This window comes from Carassius carassius, chromosome 40, assembly GCF_963082965.1.
Source record: "Carassius carassius chromosome 40, fCarCar2.1, whole genome shotgun sequence".
Taxonomy (NCBI): Eukaryota; Metazoa; Chordata; class Actinopteri; order Cypriniformes; family Cyprinidae; genus Carassius; species Carassius carassius.
The window spans coordinates 598,674-616,221 of record NC_081794.1 but is presented as its reverse complement, the minus strand read 5'-3'; the positions used below and the strand labels follow the sequence as shown (position 1 = coordinate 616,221).

General features: G+C 40.9%; 1 protein-coding gene across 1 annotated transcript in view; it reads right to left on the bottom strand.

Moving 5' to 3' along the window:
* Positions 1-929: 929 nt before the first annotated feature.
* LOC132121901 (protein TANC2-like) overlaps positions 930-17,548 on the bottom strand; it is a 34,515-nt gene continuing 17,896 nt past the window's right edge. The window contains exons 8-23 of the mRNA XM_059531634.1: positions 17,375-17,544; positions 15,846-16,453; positions 14,205-14,313; positions 14,000-14,122; positions 13,546-13,782; positions 13,241-13,337; positions 13,035-13,120; positions 11,867-11,960; positions 11,190-11,323; positions 10,990-11,113; positions 10,529-10,704; positions 8,394-8,526; positions 6,264-6,355; positions 6,027-6,173; positions 5,728-5,828; positions 930-5,155 (exon numbers count right to left, since the gene is read on the bottom strand). Coding sequence (XP_059387617.1) covers positions 3,079-5,155; positions 5,728-5,828; positions 6,027-6,173; positions 6,264-6,355; positions 8,394-8,526; positions 10,529-10,704; positions 10,990-11,113; positions 11,190-11,323; positions 11,867-11,960; positions 13,035-13,120; positions 13,241-13,337; positions 13,546-13,782; positions 14,000-14,122; positions 14,205-14,313; positions 15,846-16,453; positions 17,375-17,544 — 4,508 coding nt within the window. The 3' untranslated portion in view covers positions 930-3,078. The remainder of the gene's footprint in view (positions 5,156-5,727; positions 5,829-6,026; positions 6,174-6,263; positions 6,356-8,393; positions 8,527-10,528; positions 10,705-10,989; positions 11,114-11,189; positions 11,324-11,866; positions 11,961-13,034; positions 13,121-13,240; positions 13,338-13,545; positions 13,783-13,999; positions 14,123-14,204; positions 14,314-15,845; positions 16,454-17,374; positions 17,545-17,548) is intronic.

The window sequence follows — 17,548 nt, the reverse complement described above, 5'->3', positions numbered from 1 at the left end:
ATAATTTAGTTATTGCTGAATGGTGTTGATCTTTCTTCTTCTGCGTCATATTCCTCATGTGATTAGTTTGAGCAGCGCCCTCTACAGTACAGACGTGGATTTACATTTCCTTATTTTCACTTTTGGTGTGAAAGGGCTTTACTTTCCATAAAAAGTATTGAAGTAACGTAATTAGTAACTTTTTTAGGTAGCAACGAAATATAGTAATGCATTACTTTTAAAAGTAACTTTCCCCAACACTGCTTTAATGTATGTAAGACTATATATCATCTCTCTCTTACAGTAAGATGTAGCTGCAGTACTGTATCTGTTGTATGCCGTGTTTTTGGGATGTTTAGGCCTTTCTCAAAAATCTTCCTCTTGGCTTACTTACCACATCAAGTCATTGCACGTCTTCTGACAGGTCAGAAATGAGTATTATTTAATATTTTAATTAATTAATTAATTTTAAATGTTTGATCTTCTTGCACGTTCTCCACAGGGTTGTTGGAGAGGTTTCTCTTCTGCTCTTCTGTCACTTTAGCTCGTCTCTGCTGTTTGGAGCTCTTCTGATGTTCTTCTACATTTATTTAATTTTCTCAATTGTTATTAAATGGTATAAGCTATATCACGTGCATCAGGTAAAAAAATCAGCTGACCACTAATTATATCATATTAGGAAATATCATCTTAAAATATCACTTATACATTGCATAATTACTTTACCAGTGCCATATCAGCATCCACTGGTGAAAGAGCGAACATGTCTGATGTAACAAACTCATCTACATCTGGATGAACTGAGGGTGAGAAAACTTTGAGCAAATTGTTATTTTTGTGAAATGATTCGATTATTAGCACTTCTGCAACATCGGTCTATAAAGTACAGTTAACAAATAAAGCTCGATCAGTTATACATTTCTTAAAGCATATAAAAATGACAAGTGACATGATAAAAACACATTCTGGTTTATTGAAGTCAGGAAATGTCACAGCGCTCTGAAAGCTCACATTTACAGACGAGAAACTCTGCTTAGCAAGCAAGTACATGGAAATCAACTCCAACTGAAAGGTAAAAAGAATGGCCAAACCCTTCAGAGGTAAACGTCACATCTCTCCTGTTGAGTTTGGTGGAGATTTATTTTTTCGTCAGGTGTGAAGTTTATTTCTGTTTAGTTCCTAGACATACGGCAGATTTACGAATGTCTGTGTATGTCGATTTCAGAGGATAAACCATGCATCAGGTTATGTACAGCAATAATAGCTTGCATGAAAAACCACACATCAGAGTCCGGTGTTCAAGTGTTATTTATTTAACTTTTCTCCAAAGTTGACCATGAGGCATTTCTCGATTCAAGCAAGTTTACACCGACAGCGATAGAAAGGTGAGTATGTTGTATGCTGTCTAGATATCTGTCCATATACTGTATTGTAGAGCCACATTGAAGCTCCGAATGTTAATAACATCGTATTCTGAAGCAGAGGACTTTGAAAGGAACTAGCTGAATATTGTATGTTTACACGACAAATGCACTATTTCAAAATGGCAGGTTTGCTTTTCTGTGTGTGTGTGAAGTCACTGAACTGTGTTTGAGGTGTGAGGTTCATCAGGCTGCATTTGGTGACGAGTTTGCAGATTTTGTATGCATGAACACATCTGGCCACTATATACAGCACACTGCGCTCTATAAAGGCTGTACACTTTTTAAAAACATAATTTTGCTCTTTTATAGTTCATTCATTTGCTTGAAAAATTAGAATTGCACCAAGGACAATAACTGCTATATGATTTCTAGAAGTACAACTAATCACAGGTTATATTCCAGCATCCACTGAGCGTTCGTTAGTAAGGATTCCCCATCCCAGATCCCCCCACTGTCATCTCCAACCCCCTCATATTCACAGTCCATATAATCCTTACAAATGAATAAAGTGCTCTCTTTCGTCATAATGTCACAGACAGACCAAAGTTACGAATAAAAGTTAAAACAAACATACTTCACTTGATATACTAATGCTTCTCTGTGACAATGCAAGATTCCATTTCTTAGAACACTAAAGAAACTGAAAATAGAGAATAAATTCTATTACTACCTTGCAAACTCCCCTGAAACTTTGTTGCGTAGTGCACATACTGTAGAGTTCATAAGACGTCTGTGGTGTGATACATTCCTCCACTTGAAATGCGTCTGGATTGGCACTCCACTACTTTATACATAATTATTTCATTTTGTAAATAAAAGCTTAGTGTTATCCACAAAATGCCAGGGTTACTTCAAAAATCATATTACGCTTCCCACAAAAGTGCTTTGAACTAATATTATTGCCACTCTGCAACTGTGAACTTTGACACAAACAATATTTCTGCTCGGGAGCCAGAATTGTAAGGTAATAAGTGTAAAGATAATAATCTCCAGACATAAACTCTGAATCATTATTTTGAAAATAGCTGATACCATTTCCAAAAGTCCAAATCAATAGATACAAAATTAAAGACAAAATAAACCTGACACAAAACCGCTTTAATATTTCTACACATCATATAACTTAATTATAAATATTCCTCTTTTTATTCTATAACTACAACTTAATTTTTCTGAAACGGATTTGCACTTTTTACAGTCTTGAACAATTCAACAATATGAAGGCAAGAAAGCAAATTAGTTTAGTTTGAATGAGAAAAGGGAGATCAGGATTAAGTGAGAGAGGGAATGAGTTCAACACACAGTTTGTTGTGTTTCCGCTTCAGTGCTGGGAATGAAGGCAAGACACGATTCCTCTGTTGTGGAAAGTCAATAAATGTGCTTTAAAATAATGTGCCGATCTTTAGAGAACATTTTTTTTCACTCCAATGCTCCAAAAGGGGGCTGCCAGGGTATTTGTAGTCGGTCTGGCACCCGACTTCTAAGTGCTTACCAACAGAATGAGTTGACTTAAAGTAGGCACAGGTAATTGTACACAACTTTTGTAACACAGTTTTTTAGTTTATTAAAAGTGTTTCTACTAGTCCGTTTGCTCTATTCAAAATACTGGCTTTAATAACCTCCACCTACACATTCACTGTCACTCACACCTTATGCCCACCCTTTTGGGCGCCTATTAAACATTTGACTCCACGTAGGGTCTCTTTGGTTTGATGGGCGAGGTGGGACATTGTCTGGCATCGCGGGAAAGCTGGCGGTACATCTTCTCCTGGTACGCCTGTGCCACTGGCATTGTCCGTGCCACCTTAACATCCTGGTACGTCGGCGCCTGGCTCACTCGCTCCAGGAAGTCTTGATCACGTGCCCCTCCATTAGCAAGCTTGCCCAGGGAGGAGGGCTGGGGCTGGACGTAGTACTCCTCCTCTAGCATGTGTCCATTCTGGGCATTATTGGTCTTATTGTAGTAGGCAATATTGCCTAGAGATGTAGGCGGGCTGTAGGAGGAGGCTGTGGATGCCTGGTGGATCAGATTGCCAGGTGACGTGGGGCTAGTCAGAACTGATTCCAGAGATGACACAGGCCAGGCCCGGGAAGGCTGATGGAGGTACTGCTGCTGAGTCCTTGCAGTCTTGTCGATGATGCCCATGAACGGAGTGTTCCGGGATCGGGCGGGTTCACCCGAGTACAGTCCGCTCTGAGAGGGCGACAGGGCAGATGGCTCATCGAAGCTCCGTTCATATGCAGACTGGAGCGGGATTTCCATTTGAGCCATGGAGGAGGACGGCCTGAAGCCAGGGGCTAGATTGCAGCTGGAGCCTAAGGATATATTAACGATAGATGGGGAGAAGCGAAGATTTACGCTCTGGGAGTGGATGAGTGGTCTGGGGGTTGGTACATGCTGTTTTAGGTCACTTGGTATGGCACTGATAGGTCTGCGCACTAGGTGCGGGATCTCCGGAGAGCCCAGCTGGCACGGTGGCAGAGCAGAAGCTGCCACTGCTCTCTCGAGTTCGTGCTTGGAGACTGGATAGTATGCCGCTGACTGACTGCGGCTTATCTGGGGGGTTTGGCTGAAGCGCACGCCTCCAGGTCCCCCTGTAGCTGAGCGGTACGCCGATGCGGGTCGCTGATGGATCTGATCTTTCCCCAAGTTTGACTCCAGGACATCAGCAGGCCCACCTCGCCCCCCATGCTGACAGAGAGCTCCCGCACTGAAGCTAGATTGCACTTGAGACATTGAACGGCCATCCAGCGAGGGTTGGTACACCAGCCTCGGCTCTCGATCTCTGTCCCTGTCCACATCCATGGAGCTACCTTGGTACCTACTGCTAAGTGGATGCGCCAACTGGCTGTACATGCTGTTACTGGGCTGGTTAGTGCGGACGATTTGCGCCATTGAGGGCTGCAGGCGCAAAGCCTGAACCTGGTGGTGCTGGCTGGTCTGAGAGCTCTGGGAAGGTTGCAACTGGAGCTGGAAGGACCGCTGGCTGCTCATCTTCAACAGTGGAGATTTAGGGCGGCTAGGTAAAGGATCCTGCTGGTAGCGGACTGGTGAGCCCGACTGGGAACGATACAGACACATGTTCTCGATCGGAGGGCTACCTCTGAATGGAACCCCACGCCTAAGAGGAGATGGCGGAGGACTCTGATAGTCCATCCCCTGGTTCCCTCCACTGCCAATGGGTGGAGGGCTGAAGCGGTAGGAGGACTGATTGGTCGAAGAGGTGTGTGGTGGACTCTGGCGGTAGTGGGAGTTCTGATGTGTTGGAGAGATGCATGGTGAGGTGGACTGGTAACTATGATGTGTAGGAGATGACATAGAGGAGGAGCTTGGGTGGAACTCGAAGGTATGCCCTCCAGATAGGTAGCCAGTGTCATGATGGGGTGGAGAAAGGGGTGGACTGCATATAATGGCAAGGCTTGAAGCGTTCGAGCGAATGTCTGAAGCAAGCCCATAGGACACGGCCTCTAGCTCTTGTTCTAGGAAGTCATCATCCTCAAACAAGTCTTGGACTGGCTCCATGTCATCCAGTCTTGGCTCAGGAGGAGGGGTATGATGAGGGGGCTCCTCATCTTCCTCCACCGGTAAGGGAGATGGTGGTGGGGATGGAGGAGGCTCAAGCTCTGGCTCCTCTGATTGGGTAACTTGCCTGTACTCCTCGTCCACACGCTGAAGGAGGCGCTGGATTTCACGACTGTTGGGACACAGCATTATGGCTTCCCTCAGGTCCTCTAGTGCTTCCACGAATTGCCTATAAAGCGACAATAGAAATATTAAGCCACCAATAAATAACTTGAAGTGTGAAGCCCTGTTCACACTGCCAGCGACTTTTTCACAAGGCTCTGTCCTGTAAAGACGCATGTGGGGCGTTCCTAGTGCTGTTGTTCTAATATCATTGGTAGACTAATCGTCCGGACATATCTTTAGAAAATGCTTTCACAACTTTATATATTGCTAATAAAACTAAGACATCATTCTAATTTAGGGCTGAATGATTATTTTTAAATCCATGTCTGTGGTTACAGTCAAATCATGTAAAAAGGTTAAATCGCTCTGAAACCTGCACTCGGGACATTGACGTGTGTTCACTGCCAGACTCTTCACTCCTATTGATTGTCTCTAACAAAATGTTCATTTGCATGAAGTTAAACTATTATTAACTTTTGTCGTTTGACACGCCTACATTCTGTCACCAAAGATTGCCCGTGTCGCTGGAAGTCTCCAGATCTCCACTGAAAATGAATGGGATCATATCGCTTTGTCTCTGTGTGTCTCTGGAGGTGTGAACAGGGCTCAAGGAAATAAACAATGGAAGAACCCTACCTGCTGCTACGCATGGCTCGGGCTCTAGCATAGAATGCCTCGTAAGACTTCGGCTTCAGTTCCAGAGCCTTGGTAGCAAACTCTTCCGCCATACCAAAGTCCTGCAACCAAAAAGAGTGTATTTCATTTTTGTAATCTAGGGGCTGACATTTAATTATTTTGCACAGTTGTACTAGAAGTACACCAGCAAGGTTCTCACAACATGCCTCATACTGCAGTTCCAATATTACAGCATCACACAAGCTTTATATGCAGAATCTTACTGTGCACTAGAATGAGAGTATTTTTGCTGTTCTCACATTCATTTTCCTCCGACAGCGTGACAAGTTCAGGAACAAAGACACTTTGAGCTCCTTAAAGGTCTTCAGGTCCTCACTTAATCCTTCTCTGGGAAATTTCTTCAGAGCATTCTGGTAGCACTGAGCTGCCTCCTTCACTTCACCCTTCTGCTGGTGGAAACATGAATGACTGTGTAAATACACAGAGCCAGGGACTTTGTACTTGACAAATCTGCACAAACATCGAGTAAATCTGACCTTGTAGAAGCCATCTCCTTCCTCTAAAAGTTTACTCAGTAGGATAATCATGATGTCAGGTTTCGATGTCGCCATTGCCCAGGTTGCAGGACCTATGGGTAACAGGATGTTTGATGGGTCAAAATGAACAACTGGTTTGAGGGTAAAACATGTGGAGAGACGGAGGAGTGCAGAGAGCACTCAGGAGCAGTGTTGGGGGTAACACATTACAAGTAACGCAAGTTACGTAATCAGATTACTTTTTAAGTAACTAGTAAAGTAAGGTATTACTTTTTTAATTTAGAAGGAAACATTGGAGATACTTTTTCAAATAACTAACAGCAGTTACTTTGTTTCCATGTGTTGAGTGACAGCTCTGGTGTTGCCAGAGTGTTTGTGTGTGAACATGATCTTACTGTAGTTCTAGACTTTTAGTTATTGCTGTACAGTGTTGAACTTTGTTCTTCTGCGTCATATTCTTCATGTCATTAGTTTGAGCAGCGCCTTCTACAGTACATACGTGGATTTACATTTCCTTCATTCCACTTTTGGTGTGAAAGGGCTTTAACATTCGTCAAAGAATAACTTTTTATATTAAAAACAAACAAGCAAGCCCTGCCCAGATTTAAAAAGTAACTCAAAAAAAAAATCACTAGATTACTTTCCATAAGTAACTAAGTAACATGATTAGTTACGTTTTGTTTTAGGGAAAACACAACATTGTAATGCATTACCTTTAAAAGTAACTTTCCCCAACGCTGCTCAGGAGTCATAACACACACAGATGGAATGAGAATGGCTTCAGTTCTCATTCCCTGTAACCTTTCATTTTTAACACTTCAGTTTAAAGTGTCAGTTAAACCTGCGGCACCCAAACACAGAGCTGTCCGGACACCCGAAGGAAAGCAGGATGCACAAGCATTACCTCCTTCACACCAACTCGGCAGTGTCTGACATCCTGAGGTCAGAGGTCAGGGTTTGTGAGAGCGAGGGAATGAGGATTGGGGTTGTGTGAGAGTGAGATGGAGCGAGTGGCACAAGCACAGGTGGAGATGAGAGCGGTGTGTGTTTAGGTGAGTGAAAGCGTGAGCGGCAGGAAGACGAAGTGAAGAGTGATGCAGTGGCCGTGGAAGAACACAAAAAAATCAGAAGTGAGTGGAGAGAAATAAGAGCTTCGGCTGAAGAATGAGAAAGTGAAAGTAAAGTCAGCTTTATCTGCCTATAAAAATGGGGGATAATTTGGCCTTAAAGCCTCTCTTTGCATGTTTTAATGATATTTAGGAGTGGATGGCAGCACATTTTCTTCACCTGAATGAATCAACGACTGAAGTGAGTTCTCCTGAACTTATAATCAATCAGTTAGGCCCCTTTGAATCTAAGGTACATAATCATGCAAGGAGTCTCGGAGTCATTTTTGATGCAAAGTTAAAGTTTGTTAAGCATATCGATTCTGTGGTAAGAGGTGTTTTTTTTCCAATTAAGGAATATAGTGAAATTGTGTTTTAATGATTTGGAAGATGATATGCATGTTTTTTTCACACGTCCAGAATGGACTATTGTAATTCATTGTAATATAGCATTTCTCATGCATCAATTTCACGCTTGCATCTGGGACTAAACTGGGACTAGGAGATCTGTAAGCACCCCTTCACTGGCTTCCAGTCAAATTTAGAATTCAGTACAAGTTACGATTATTTGTTTTAAGGGTTTAAATGGACTGGCACCAAGTTATATTAGTGAACTTCTCCAGCAGCATACATCATCTAGGCCCTTACGATCTGTACAGAGAGAAAGAGAAACAGGTAGCGAGTGAAATCCAAGGCAAACACCACAAACATAAAGAGCACGGATCTAGAGACACGTAACCAAGAGTCAGTGAAGTGTGTGGAGCAGCCAAGCACAAGCTGAGCTACATGAAGACACACACACATACAGTACACAGGGATTTACAGTCATTTATATTCTTATAGACCAAGCTAATTAAGTTTTTCTTTCGGGGATCGTCAGTGATTTCTGCTTTTACTATGCCTTTAAAGTTTAAGTTTACCCCTTTCAACAGATGGAAATTAAATTCTGATCAAGCTCAATAGGATCGAATGAGGGCTTGATGTGGCTTTTCAGTCAGTCGCATTAATTGGTTACATGTCATACCGATTGTGGCTCCTTTCTTCAGCAGGGCGAGCACCACAGACGTGTTTCTGCAGCCGACGGCTCGGTCCAGAGGACGCATCCCGCTGTAGTCCACATGCTCGATCACAGCCCCATGATCCGCCAGGAACTGAACCTGAGACCCAGAGACAGCAGAGGACATCACATTCAACACATGAGCATCAGCACAGAACACATCCAGACTCGCCTCTCGCTTTGAACAAACAAACACAGTTTGTGAAGTGAACTTACCAACAGATCTTCTTCCATTAACAATAATAGAAAGCGGACTGGACTTAGTCATGTTTAACTTCAGCACAAAACCATCATTTATTTATAGTTCATGAAAACTTTTTTTTTTCTGAAATGTTTTAGTTGGTCCTTTGATTAATGTTTTTAGATTATAAAATGTAATGTTTCCTTAATTCTCTCATAACCAAAAAATAAATAATAGTTTTTAGTTATGTTTGGAGAACATAATGTTTTTATAACTTAATGGGAATGTTGGGATTTAGAATATATTTTGTTGGCTGGCATTTTAAAACTTCAATAACATACTCATACTATGTTATATACGGTCCGTGTACCTTTTGGTCATTTGATTTTCTATTTAAAAATAAATAAAGATAAATGAGAAACGGTGTGATTTTCGTTTTTTCGTTTTGTTTAAGAAACGCAAAACGAAAAAGTAGCTGGATTTTTCGTATTTTTGTTTGTGGGTAAAAAATGAGATGATGCTTTAATATTAGTTTGAATGTGTGGGCGGCGCTGAAACGCCCCTTTCATCCTTCTGTACTGCACCGACAAGCAGCAACGAGAGCTCAGTTCATCTTCAGCAGCAGACAGCAGCTTATTAATCCTGACGATTCTTTGCTAGTGGTGCTTGCAAGATAAAATAATAATAATAATAATAATAATAATAATAATAATAATAATAATAATAATTAATTAATTAAATTAATAATAAAATAAAAAATAATATTTTATTTTCAGGCTGCTGCATGTTATTGACAAAGCAGACTTGACAACTTTATTCATAAAACGCCATTTGAATTTTACTTTAGCCTGTGATCTACAATGACATGGAATAAAATATAGGCCTACTACTAATTTTTTGCCTACTTATTTTATTCTAGGCCATTCATAAAAAAAATAAAATGGGAAAAACCCAACCCCGCATTTATAATAAAATTTATATTAAAATAAGTTAAGTTTTCCCCATAATTAGTCTACTTTAAATGTTTTAATTATAGGCTATAGCTTACTTATAATTATGAACTGAATTCACGAATTCTGTAGATGACCGTATGAATATAGTGATGGTGTGACATCATTACAGATAATGAGTTCAGAAGGAAACACTGCACCTCTCGTTGGTTTCATTTCAATTACATAGGGCTAATTATTATTATTATTATTATTATTATTATTATTATTATTTTTCTATTTAAATTGATTATTTTAAAAGTAGACATGTCCAGCTAGACATGGTTCGTCTGATGCATGAGCCTGGTTCATTTCTGACGTTTCAGAAAGAAGTTCATGTAGACTGAGATGGCAGAAAGCACATCGTGTTGAGTTTTGTAAGGTTTTCGTGTTATTTAGGGTGTTTTATGACCCAAACTGACGGAGCTGAAGCTCTTTCCTCTGTTATCGGGATGGAGAGTGTGCAGAAGAGCAGACTACACTCTAAAGACAAAAAAAAAGCTTCAGTTGCTGTGTGTTACAGTGAATGAAAACATGTTAGGCTACCTGGGAGGTTTTTCTTAAATTGGCTTAGAATAAAATTAGTAGGCTAAAAATCTGTTTGGTCAAACATAAATAAATAAATAAATAAATAAATAAATAAATATATATATATTTACCACTAGCAAAGAATCCGCAGGATTAATAAGCAGAAAAGGTCAAAACAGCAGAAAAGGATAACAGCAGGTTTGGAGGAGTTTAATTACAGCTGCAGCTTCTCAAAGTAAATCTAAGTCCACTGAGGGAAACCCAAAAGTCCAGATGTGGTCAAAATCGTCTGAAGCTGTGTTTTGAGTTTGGTGGATGTAGTTTGAAAGCTCTTGGGGGAATATTTAGAAAAGTTGAAGTATTTTTTAACCTAGTTTTGTCGAGCGAACTGAGACCTGGCTCACCACGTCAGAGTCTCCGTAGAAGGCGGCCAGATCGAGAGGCGTTCGTCCGTTTTTATCGGCGTGGTCCGTGGCAGCTCCTCTGTCCACCAAGCAGCGAACCACAGACAGATGTCCTTTCAGACAGCCCCAGCTGAGCGCCGTCAGACCCTCCTTATCCTTCAGATCCACACACGCACCTGCACACACCTCACACACCTCCATATCACCGCTTACTCACTGTCCTTTACCTGAGAACAACTCAGAGCTAAACTGTCAGAACAAATTCATCTTAATAATGTCAGATAACTGATGATGAATTCAATTGATTAGCCATCAGCTGGTAAATTTAAGAACACAATTAGATAATAAATATGCTTCAAATGTAGAAAAGTAATCAGTTACATGACTTTAACAAAGTAAGTGAAACGGTTACACTACTGTCACATGTGTTGTTGCAGCTCGTACAGGTGTGTGTGATGTACCCTGAGCCACGAGGAGCTCCGCTGTGTCCAGGTGTCCCTCCGAAGCCGCCATCATGAGCGCAGTCCGGCCGTGTTTATCCGGCAGGTTCACGTCTGCTCCGTGTGACACCAGCAGATCCACCGTCTGGAAGAGTGTGTACAGCTGAAGCATGCAGAAACACTCTCTGCAGATGACACAGACGAGTGTGTGTCTCAGTTACCTGCCAGTGGCCCTGACGCACGGAGCTGAAGAGCGGACACACTCCTCTGCGGTTGGGCTGAGCCACGGACGAGCCCTGCTCCAGCAGCATCTGACAGACCTCCAGCTTCCCTCGGCCGGCAGCAGCGGTCAGCGCTGAGGACACGAGCCGGACAGAGCGCTCAGTCACCACAGGGACAGTCTCACAACATTGTCTTTAGGGTAACAACACGTGTAGCTCACCACTAACAGAGCTCCTAGATAGCAGTGAAAGATTTAAGCTCACAAAGCTGCTGAGACAAACTTGTAGTAAGGACTAGGGGGCGGGGCTGTGGATGATGTCATCAAGCTTATTAACTATGCACACAGTGATTGGCTGATCGTCTCTGTCTCAGCGATTCATTCATAGAAATATTGTAGAGCGTGATGTTATGTTGCCATATTCAAATAAAGATTTTAAAATGTCACTAATTAAACATTTTAATTAACCGAGAAGAATAAACGCGGCTGATATTAAGAGAAAGTTTGTAATGTTGTGATTCTCCTTGTAGTTGGTTGGTTTGGTTTATGACTGATAACTCTTAAACCAAGGCTTTAATAAAATGCCTGTGGGAATAATTGATGGGAAAAATACTTCCAGAACCAAAGAGTCTATGTAGGAAGCTCACTAGACCTTGAACACAGTTATTGACCCTCTACCTGTCTCACCCCACAGGGTGTCATAGCTGTTGATCTGGGCACGAGGAGTGTCCTCTTCATCCCCGTCAGGCAAGTCCAAGAGATAAGACACAACCTGAGAGACACAGACACAGTTAGCAGGACCACAAAACCCCTTCAGGGTCAGTTTTGTGAAATTGAGAATTATACATCATCTGAAAGCTGAGATACAACTATTTGTAAATCTGGAATCTGAGGGACCAAAAAATAAATAAATATTGAGAAAATCATCTTTAAAAATGTTCAAATGAATTCTTAGCAATGCATATTACTAATCAAACATGAAGTTTTGATATATTTACAGTAGGAAATTTACAAAATATCTTCATGGAACATGATCTTTACTTAATATCCTAATGATTTTTGGTATAAAAGAGAAATGTGTAATTGTGACTCATACAGTATATTGTATTTATTTCTCCAGATATAGCTGTGCTACTGATGACTGCTTCTGTGCTGCAGGACACATGTGTGTGGGCTATGCCTAGTGGGCAGCATTTTAATAAATTGTAGACATGAATCCCATGAATCCCATAATGCGTTGACAAGTTCTTTGAAAAAGTCCAGCCAAAAAGACAAATTATGCTGAAATCAATAAAACCATTCCAATTAAAATGGACTTTTGGACCCAGTGTGTGTACTATAGGGTACAACAGGGCTACAGGCACAAAGAAAGGTAATTATTATATATATTTTTTACTATTCCCTTAGACTAAATATACACTAAACAAAATTATAAACACAAAACTTTTGTCTTTGCCCCCATGCTGAACTCAAATACTTATTTTACGTACACAAAAGGCCTATTTTTCTCAAATAATGTTCACAAATCTGTCTAAATCTGTGTTAGTGAGCACTTCTCCTTTGTCGAGATAATCCATCCCCCTCACAGATGTGGCATATCAAGATGCTGATTAGACAGCATGATTATTGCACAGGTGTGCCTTAGGCTGGCCACAATAAACGGCTTCTCTAAAATGCACCATATCTTTTTAACTGAACATTGATGGAGCAATGCAATTAGTGGCAAAATAATATTTTTTTTTATCTAATCAATGCATGATGTGTAAATAGTTCACAGGTATTGTTACAAATGCTTCAGCAAAAGTAATAGGTTTCTGGTAATTTGTGGATCATCTGAGGTCGTTACCTCTGTGTAACCCATGCTGGCTGCTGCTGTAAAGGCCTGCTGCACTGCCACACTCTTGCTGAAGCTCGCAGGCTCCTGAGCATCCGCTTGTGTCTGCTGTTTAGACTCCTGCTGCTCCTCCTGGTGCTCGGGGCTGGAGGCCTGTGACTCTGGGGGCGTGGCTCGTGTGGGGGAGGGCGTGGCCTGTGACTCTGTGGGGGAGGGGCCCCAGTCGCCCTGAATGAGGAACTTCATCACGTCCAGATGTCCTCTGAGAGCAGCATGCACTAGAGCACACTGACCAAGCTTGTCCAGGTGGTCGAGCTGTGGAGAGGACAGACGCACGAATTAATATCATTCATCAAATATGCCCAAATCAAAGCTCCAATCTGATTGACTGGATGATGCTAATTCTGTGAATAATGCATGGATTTCATCAGTCATTTAGTAATACTGATATACTATCTTGACACTGATTGCTCTCAGTCTCAGAAACCCAAGTGCATGTATTGTGCAGCGTGATTCCTCGTACCTTTGTTCTCCTCTTGCACAGGGCAGTGACGATGGCCAGGTGTCCGGCGGCGGAGGCGTAGCCCAGCGGAGTGAGGCCGCTCTCAGATGCAGAGTCCACACTGACGCCGTTCTCCAGCAGCAGGTGCACCATGTCGGAGTAGCCCAGGTGAGCATGCACACACAGCAGCGGAGCGTTGTTTAACACCTCCGTACGGTAATTCACATTAGCGCCGCCCAGAATCAGCAGCCGGGACACCTACAGAGCATGCACGTGAGAAATAAACCTAATGCTGGGGAGCCAGAAAATAATGCACGGTCCATGCACTGTAAAAAAAAAAAAAAAAGCAACTGCACATTTTCCAGTTTACAAAACCTTTTGAGTCTCAAATACTAAAAAAATGCTATTTTCTTGAAACTGCATAGAAACAAACAAAAGCTTATTTGAATTTTTCCAGTGTAGAGTGGAGAAGCACCTTTATGTTGGGTGTGTAAAGGTTTCTGAGCGACGCCAGAGCTGTGGATAAACTCTCTGTGCTGTATGACACCCACAGCCCTTGCAGGACGGATGAAGAAACTCCAACCTTCTTACTCAGTCCCTACAGCACCACACACAAGAAGCCTTAATGCATGAAAGCTCAGTGTTATTAAACGATGGCGATCTGTGCATGACAATCTTACCTTGAATATGTGTGCTTTCAGGATATGGTGACCCAGCTCAATTGTCTGCTGTCTGTTGAGTTTGTTTTCTTGTCTGGACAACCAGAAAGCCAGAAGCGTGTGGCCATTCCTTTAAAAAACAAAACCAACGTGTAAGAAATGAGAAAATCTTCAAGCGACAGTTTTGTGTTAAACTAGACCTGTCATGAAAATACATGAGGACATCATATTTCCCTCTCAGAAAACCTTGAATATCTGTAGCATTCATGTACAGTATTAGGAATTGTGACACATTGCTTCATTGCTCGGTTGTCAGCTGCTCTGGATAACTGAAACTGCTAAATGCATAAATGTAACTAAAATCTTAATTATAATTTTAAGAGGTTGTCAGGTTTTTTTTTTTTGTAATACTGATATACTATTATATTTTTAGAAACGCATTTTATTTTTATGTTTTCTTTTTTCACTAAATTTAGTCACAGTTTTATAAATTTTGTTGTTTTTGTCTTTTTTTTTTAAATAGGCCTTTTAGTGAAGTTTTAGTTATTTTAGTACCTTAATTAGTAACTTAATACATGGTATAATGCATTTAAATTTTTCATAATGTGCAGACATTTCTAGAAAAACATTATATGTTGTAAATAATTATAAACAAATTTAAAATGCATAGTGTAAAAGTGTTATTATAGATTAACTGGTTAAAATTATGCATAATTAGTCTTCAAGGCTTTATGTAGAGTGTTACCAAAATATGTGTAACATCTTTTCTGTTTTTTTTTTCCAAAAAATGATTTTTATATATATATGCTTTTAATTGTAGTTAACAATCAAAACCCTGACATTTCTTCAGTGTATAGATCTCACTAGTTCAGCACAATACATTTTTACAGTCTCTCTCTAAGCACTGTATTATTGCATGAGCAAAATTCGATATTGATTGAACTCATATCTATTGACATGTTAGTGCATAAACCAATGTTTACACCTATGAATGTACATATTAAATAAAACATGTCTTGAGTATTTAAACTTTCAGTTTTCCTATTTTCAATAAAAATTCTATAAAAATTAATTTTGAGATGTGGGTCATACAGTGATTTATTAGTGCAGGTCCTAAATGTGACCCTGGACCACAAAACCAGTCATAAGAGTTTCTTTTCCATTGATGTGTGGTTTGTTCGGAGAAGACAATATCTGTCTGAGATACAACTATTTGTAAATCTGGAATCTGAGGGAGCAAAAAAACCTAAATATTGAGAAAATCATCTTTAAAGTTGTTCAGATGAAGTCCTTAACAATGCATATTACTAATCAAACATGAAGTTTTGATATATTTACGGAAGGAAATATACAAAATATCTTCATGGAACATGATCTTTACTTAATATCCTAATGATTTTTGGCATAAAAGAGAAATCTATAATTGTGACTCATACAGTGTATTGTTGTGTATTTCTACAAATACACCCCAGAGACTCAAAACTGCTTGTGTGCTGCAGGGACACATATTTGACTTTAAAAATGCTGGTTTGCTGGTTTTAAGATGGTCGAGTTAATCTAAGTGCTCCAAAATGAGCATCAAAGCATTGTAGTCTGTGGTAAACAGAAGAGTTTGTTGGTTCGTTCTGTTTCACGACACAGAGCCAGAGCTTTCTGTCAGACCTGAGATCGCAGAGGAACTTGGTCTTCTCTCCCTCCTCTCTCCATATGAGCCACTCTCTGAAGGATGGGTGCACAAACATGCGTGTCCCATCCCGTCTCTTGACCAGGAACACCGACAGGTTCTCCATCCTCTGCTGGAAGTCGTCCCAGTCCAGCGCTCCCTTCACCGAGCCGCTGTTGATGGCCTGGTAGATCTGCTCATCGCTGAGAGGATGCAGTGAAGCCAGGGCCACGTTGAGCAGCGGCAGGGCCCTGTCGAAGGACGACTGCGTGGGGAAGCGCATGTTACACTGCAGGAGGTAGACCTCGGCTAGACTGACCGGCACCACCTTGTAGTTGGAGCTCTTGAGCACCAGATAGCCGCGCTCGATCAGGTCAAAGGTGAGCTTCAGGTAGAGCAAGCAGCCCTGGCTGAGGGCCTTGAGGTGTGAGCTCAGCTTGCTGAAGCTGGTGTTGTCCATCTTGCCGTTGAGGGAGATGTTGTTCTGGATCTCTGCGCTGCTGTGGATGCGGTGGAGGATGTAGCTCTGCAGGTCGTGGTCGATGGCATCGTGTTCCTCCAGAGCGTCCAGAGAGATCCGGTGGAAGGCCAGAGGTTTGGTGATCTCCTGCAAAGAAGGAAAGAGAGCTCTTTGACGTGTTTAGGTGCAAGGAAATAATCTTTGGTAACACTTTATTGTGATGATCCCTTTTGAGCAACATTGCACCTACATACCAACAAACTCTCAATATCGGAGAACTCTTTATAGTGATGGTGACTAGAAGTTATTTTTTCAACATACATACATAAACTTATTTTAACCCTTACCCTACCAGTCTACTAATATTCTAATGAGAAGTCCACAGAATGTGTTAAAGGTACCATCAAAATAAAGTCAATGAAATCATGTTATCTAAATAGTGCAACCAAGTTACTAAAAGAAACATGTATTATAACTATTTAAAATTCATCATTTCATGTCAGCAAAAAAGATTTCTAACTGTAAACTCTTTAAATGATCAAGGTTCCTGTGTGTACACACCAGGGTCAGATCAAAAGTGTCTAGTCTGGGTCAGAATTGTCACTGAAACACATTTCTACTTATTTTATTTCTAAGATCTGTTAAAAATTTGGGATCAGTAAGAAACTGATCATTTTATTCATTAAGGATGCATTAAACTGATCAAAAGTGACAGTACAGACATTTATAATGTTACAAAAGATTTCTATTTCAAATAAGTGCTGCTCTTTTGAACTTTTTATTGATCTGTGAATCCTGAAAATAAAATGTATCACAGGTTTCATCAGCACAGCTGTGTTCAACATTGATAATAATCAGAAATGTTTCTTGAGCAGTAAATCATCATATTATTCTGATTTCTGAAGATCATGTGACACTGAAGACTGGAGGAATGATGCTGAAAATACAGCGGAGCATCACAGAAATACATTACACTTTAACACAGATTCACACAGAAAACAGATGTTTTACATTAGAATAATATTTCACATTTCAAATTTTTACTGTATTTGTGAACAAAGTGAGTACCTGCATGGAGGTCCTGACAGTCACCAGCAGCTTGAGCCAGACTGGGAACTTCCTGATGGCTTTACAGAGGAAAGACACAATGGTGTCACCGTAGTCTGGTTTGTGGAACTCAGCCTCATTCAGACCATCAATGAGAATGATGAGGTCTTCATCTGGACTGATCTTCCTCTCTGA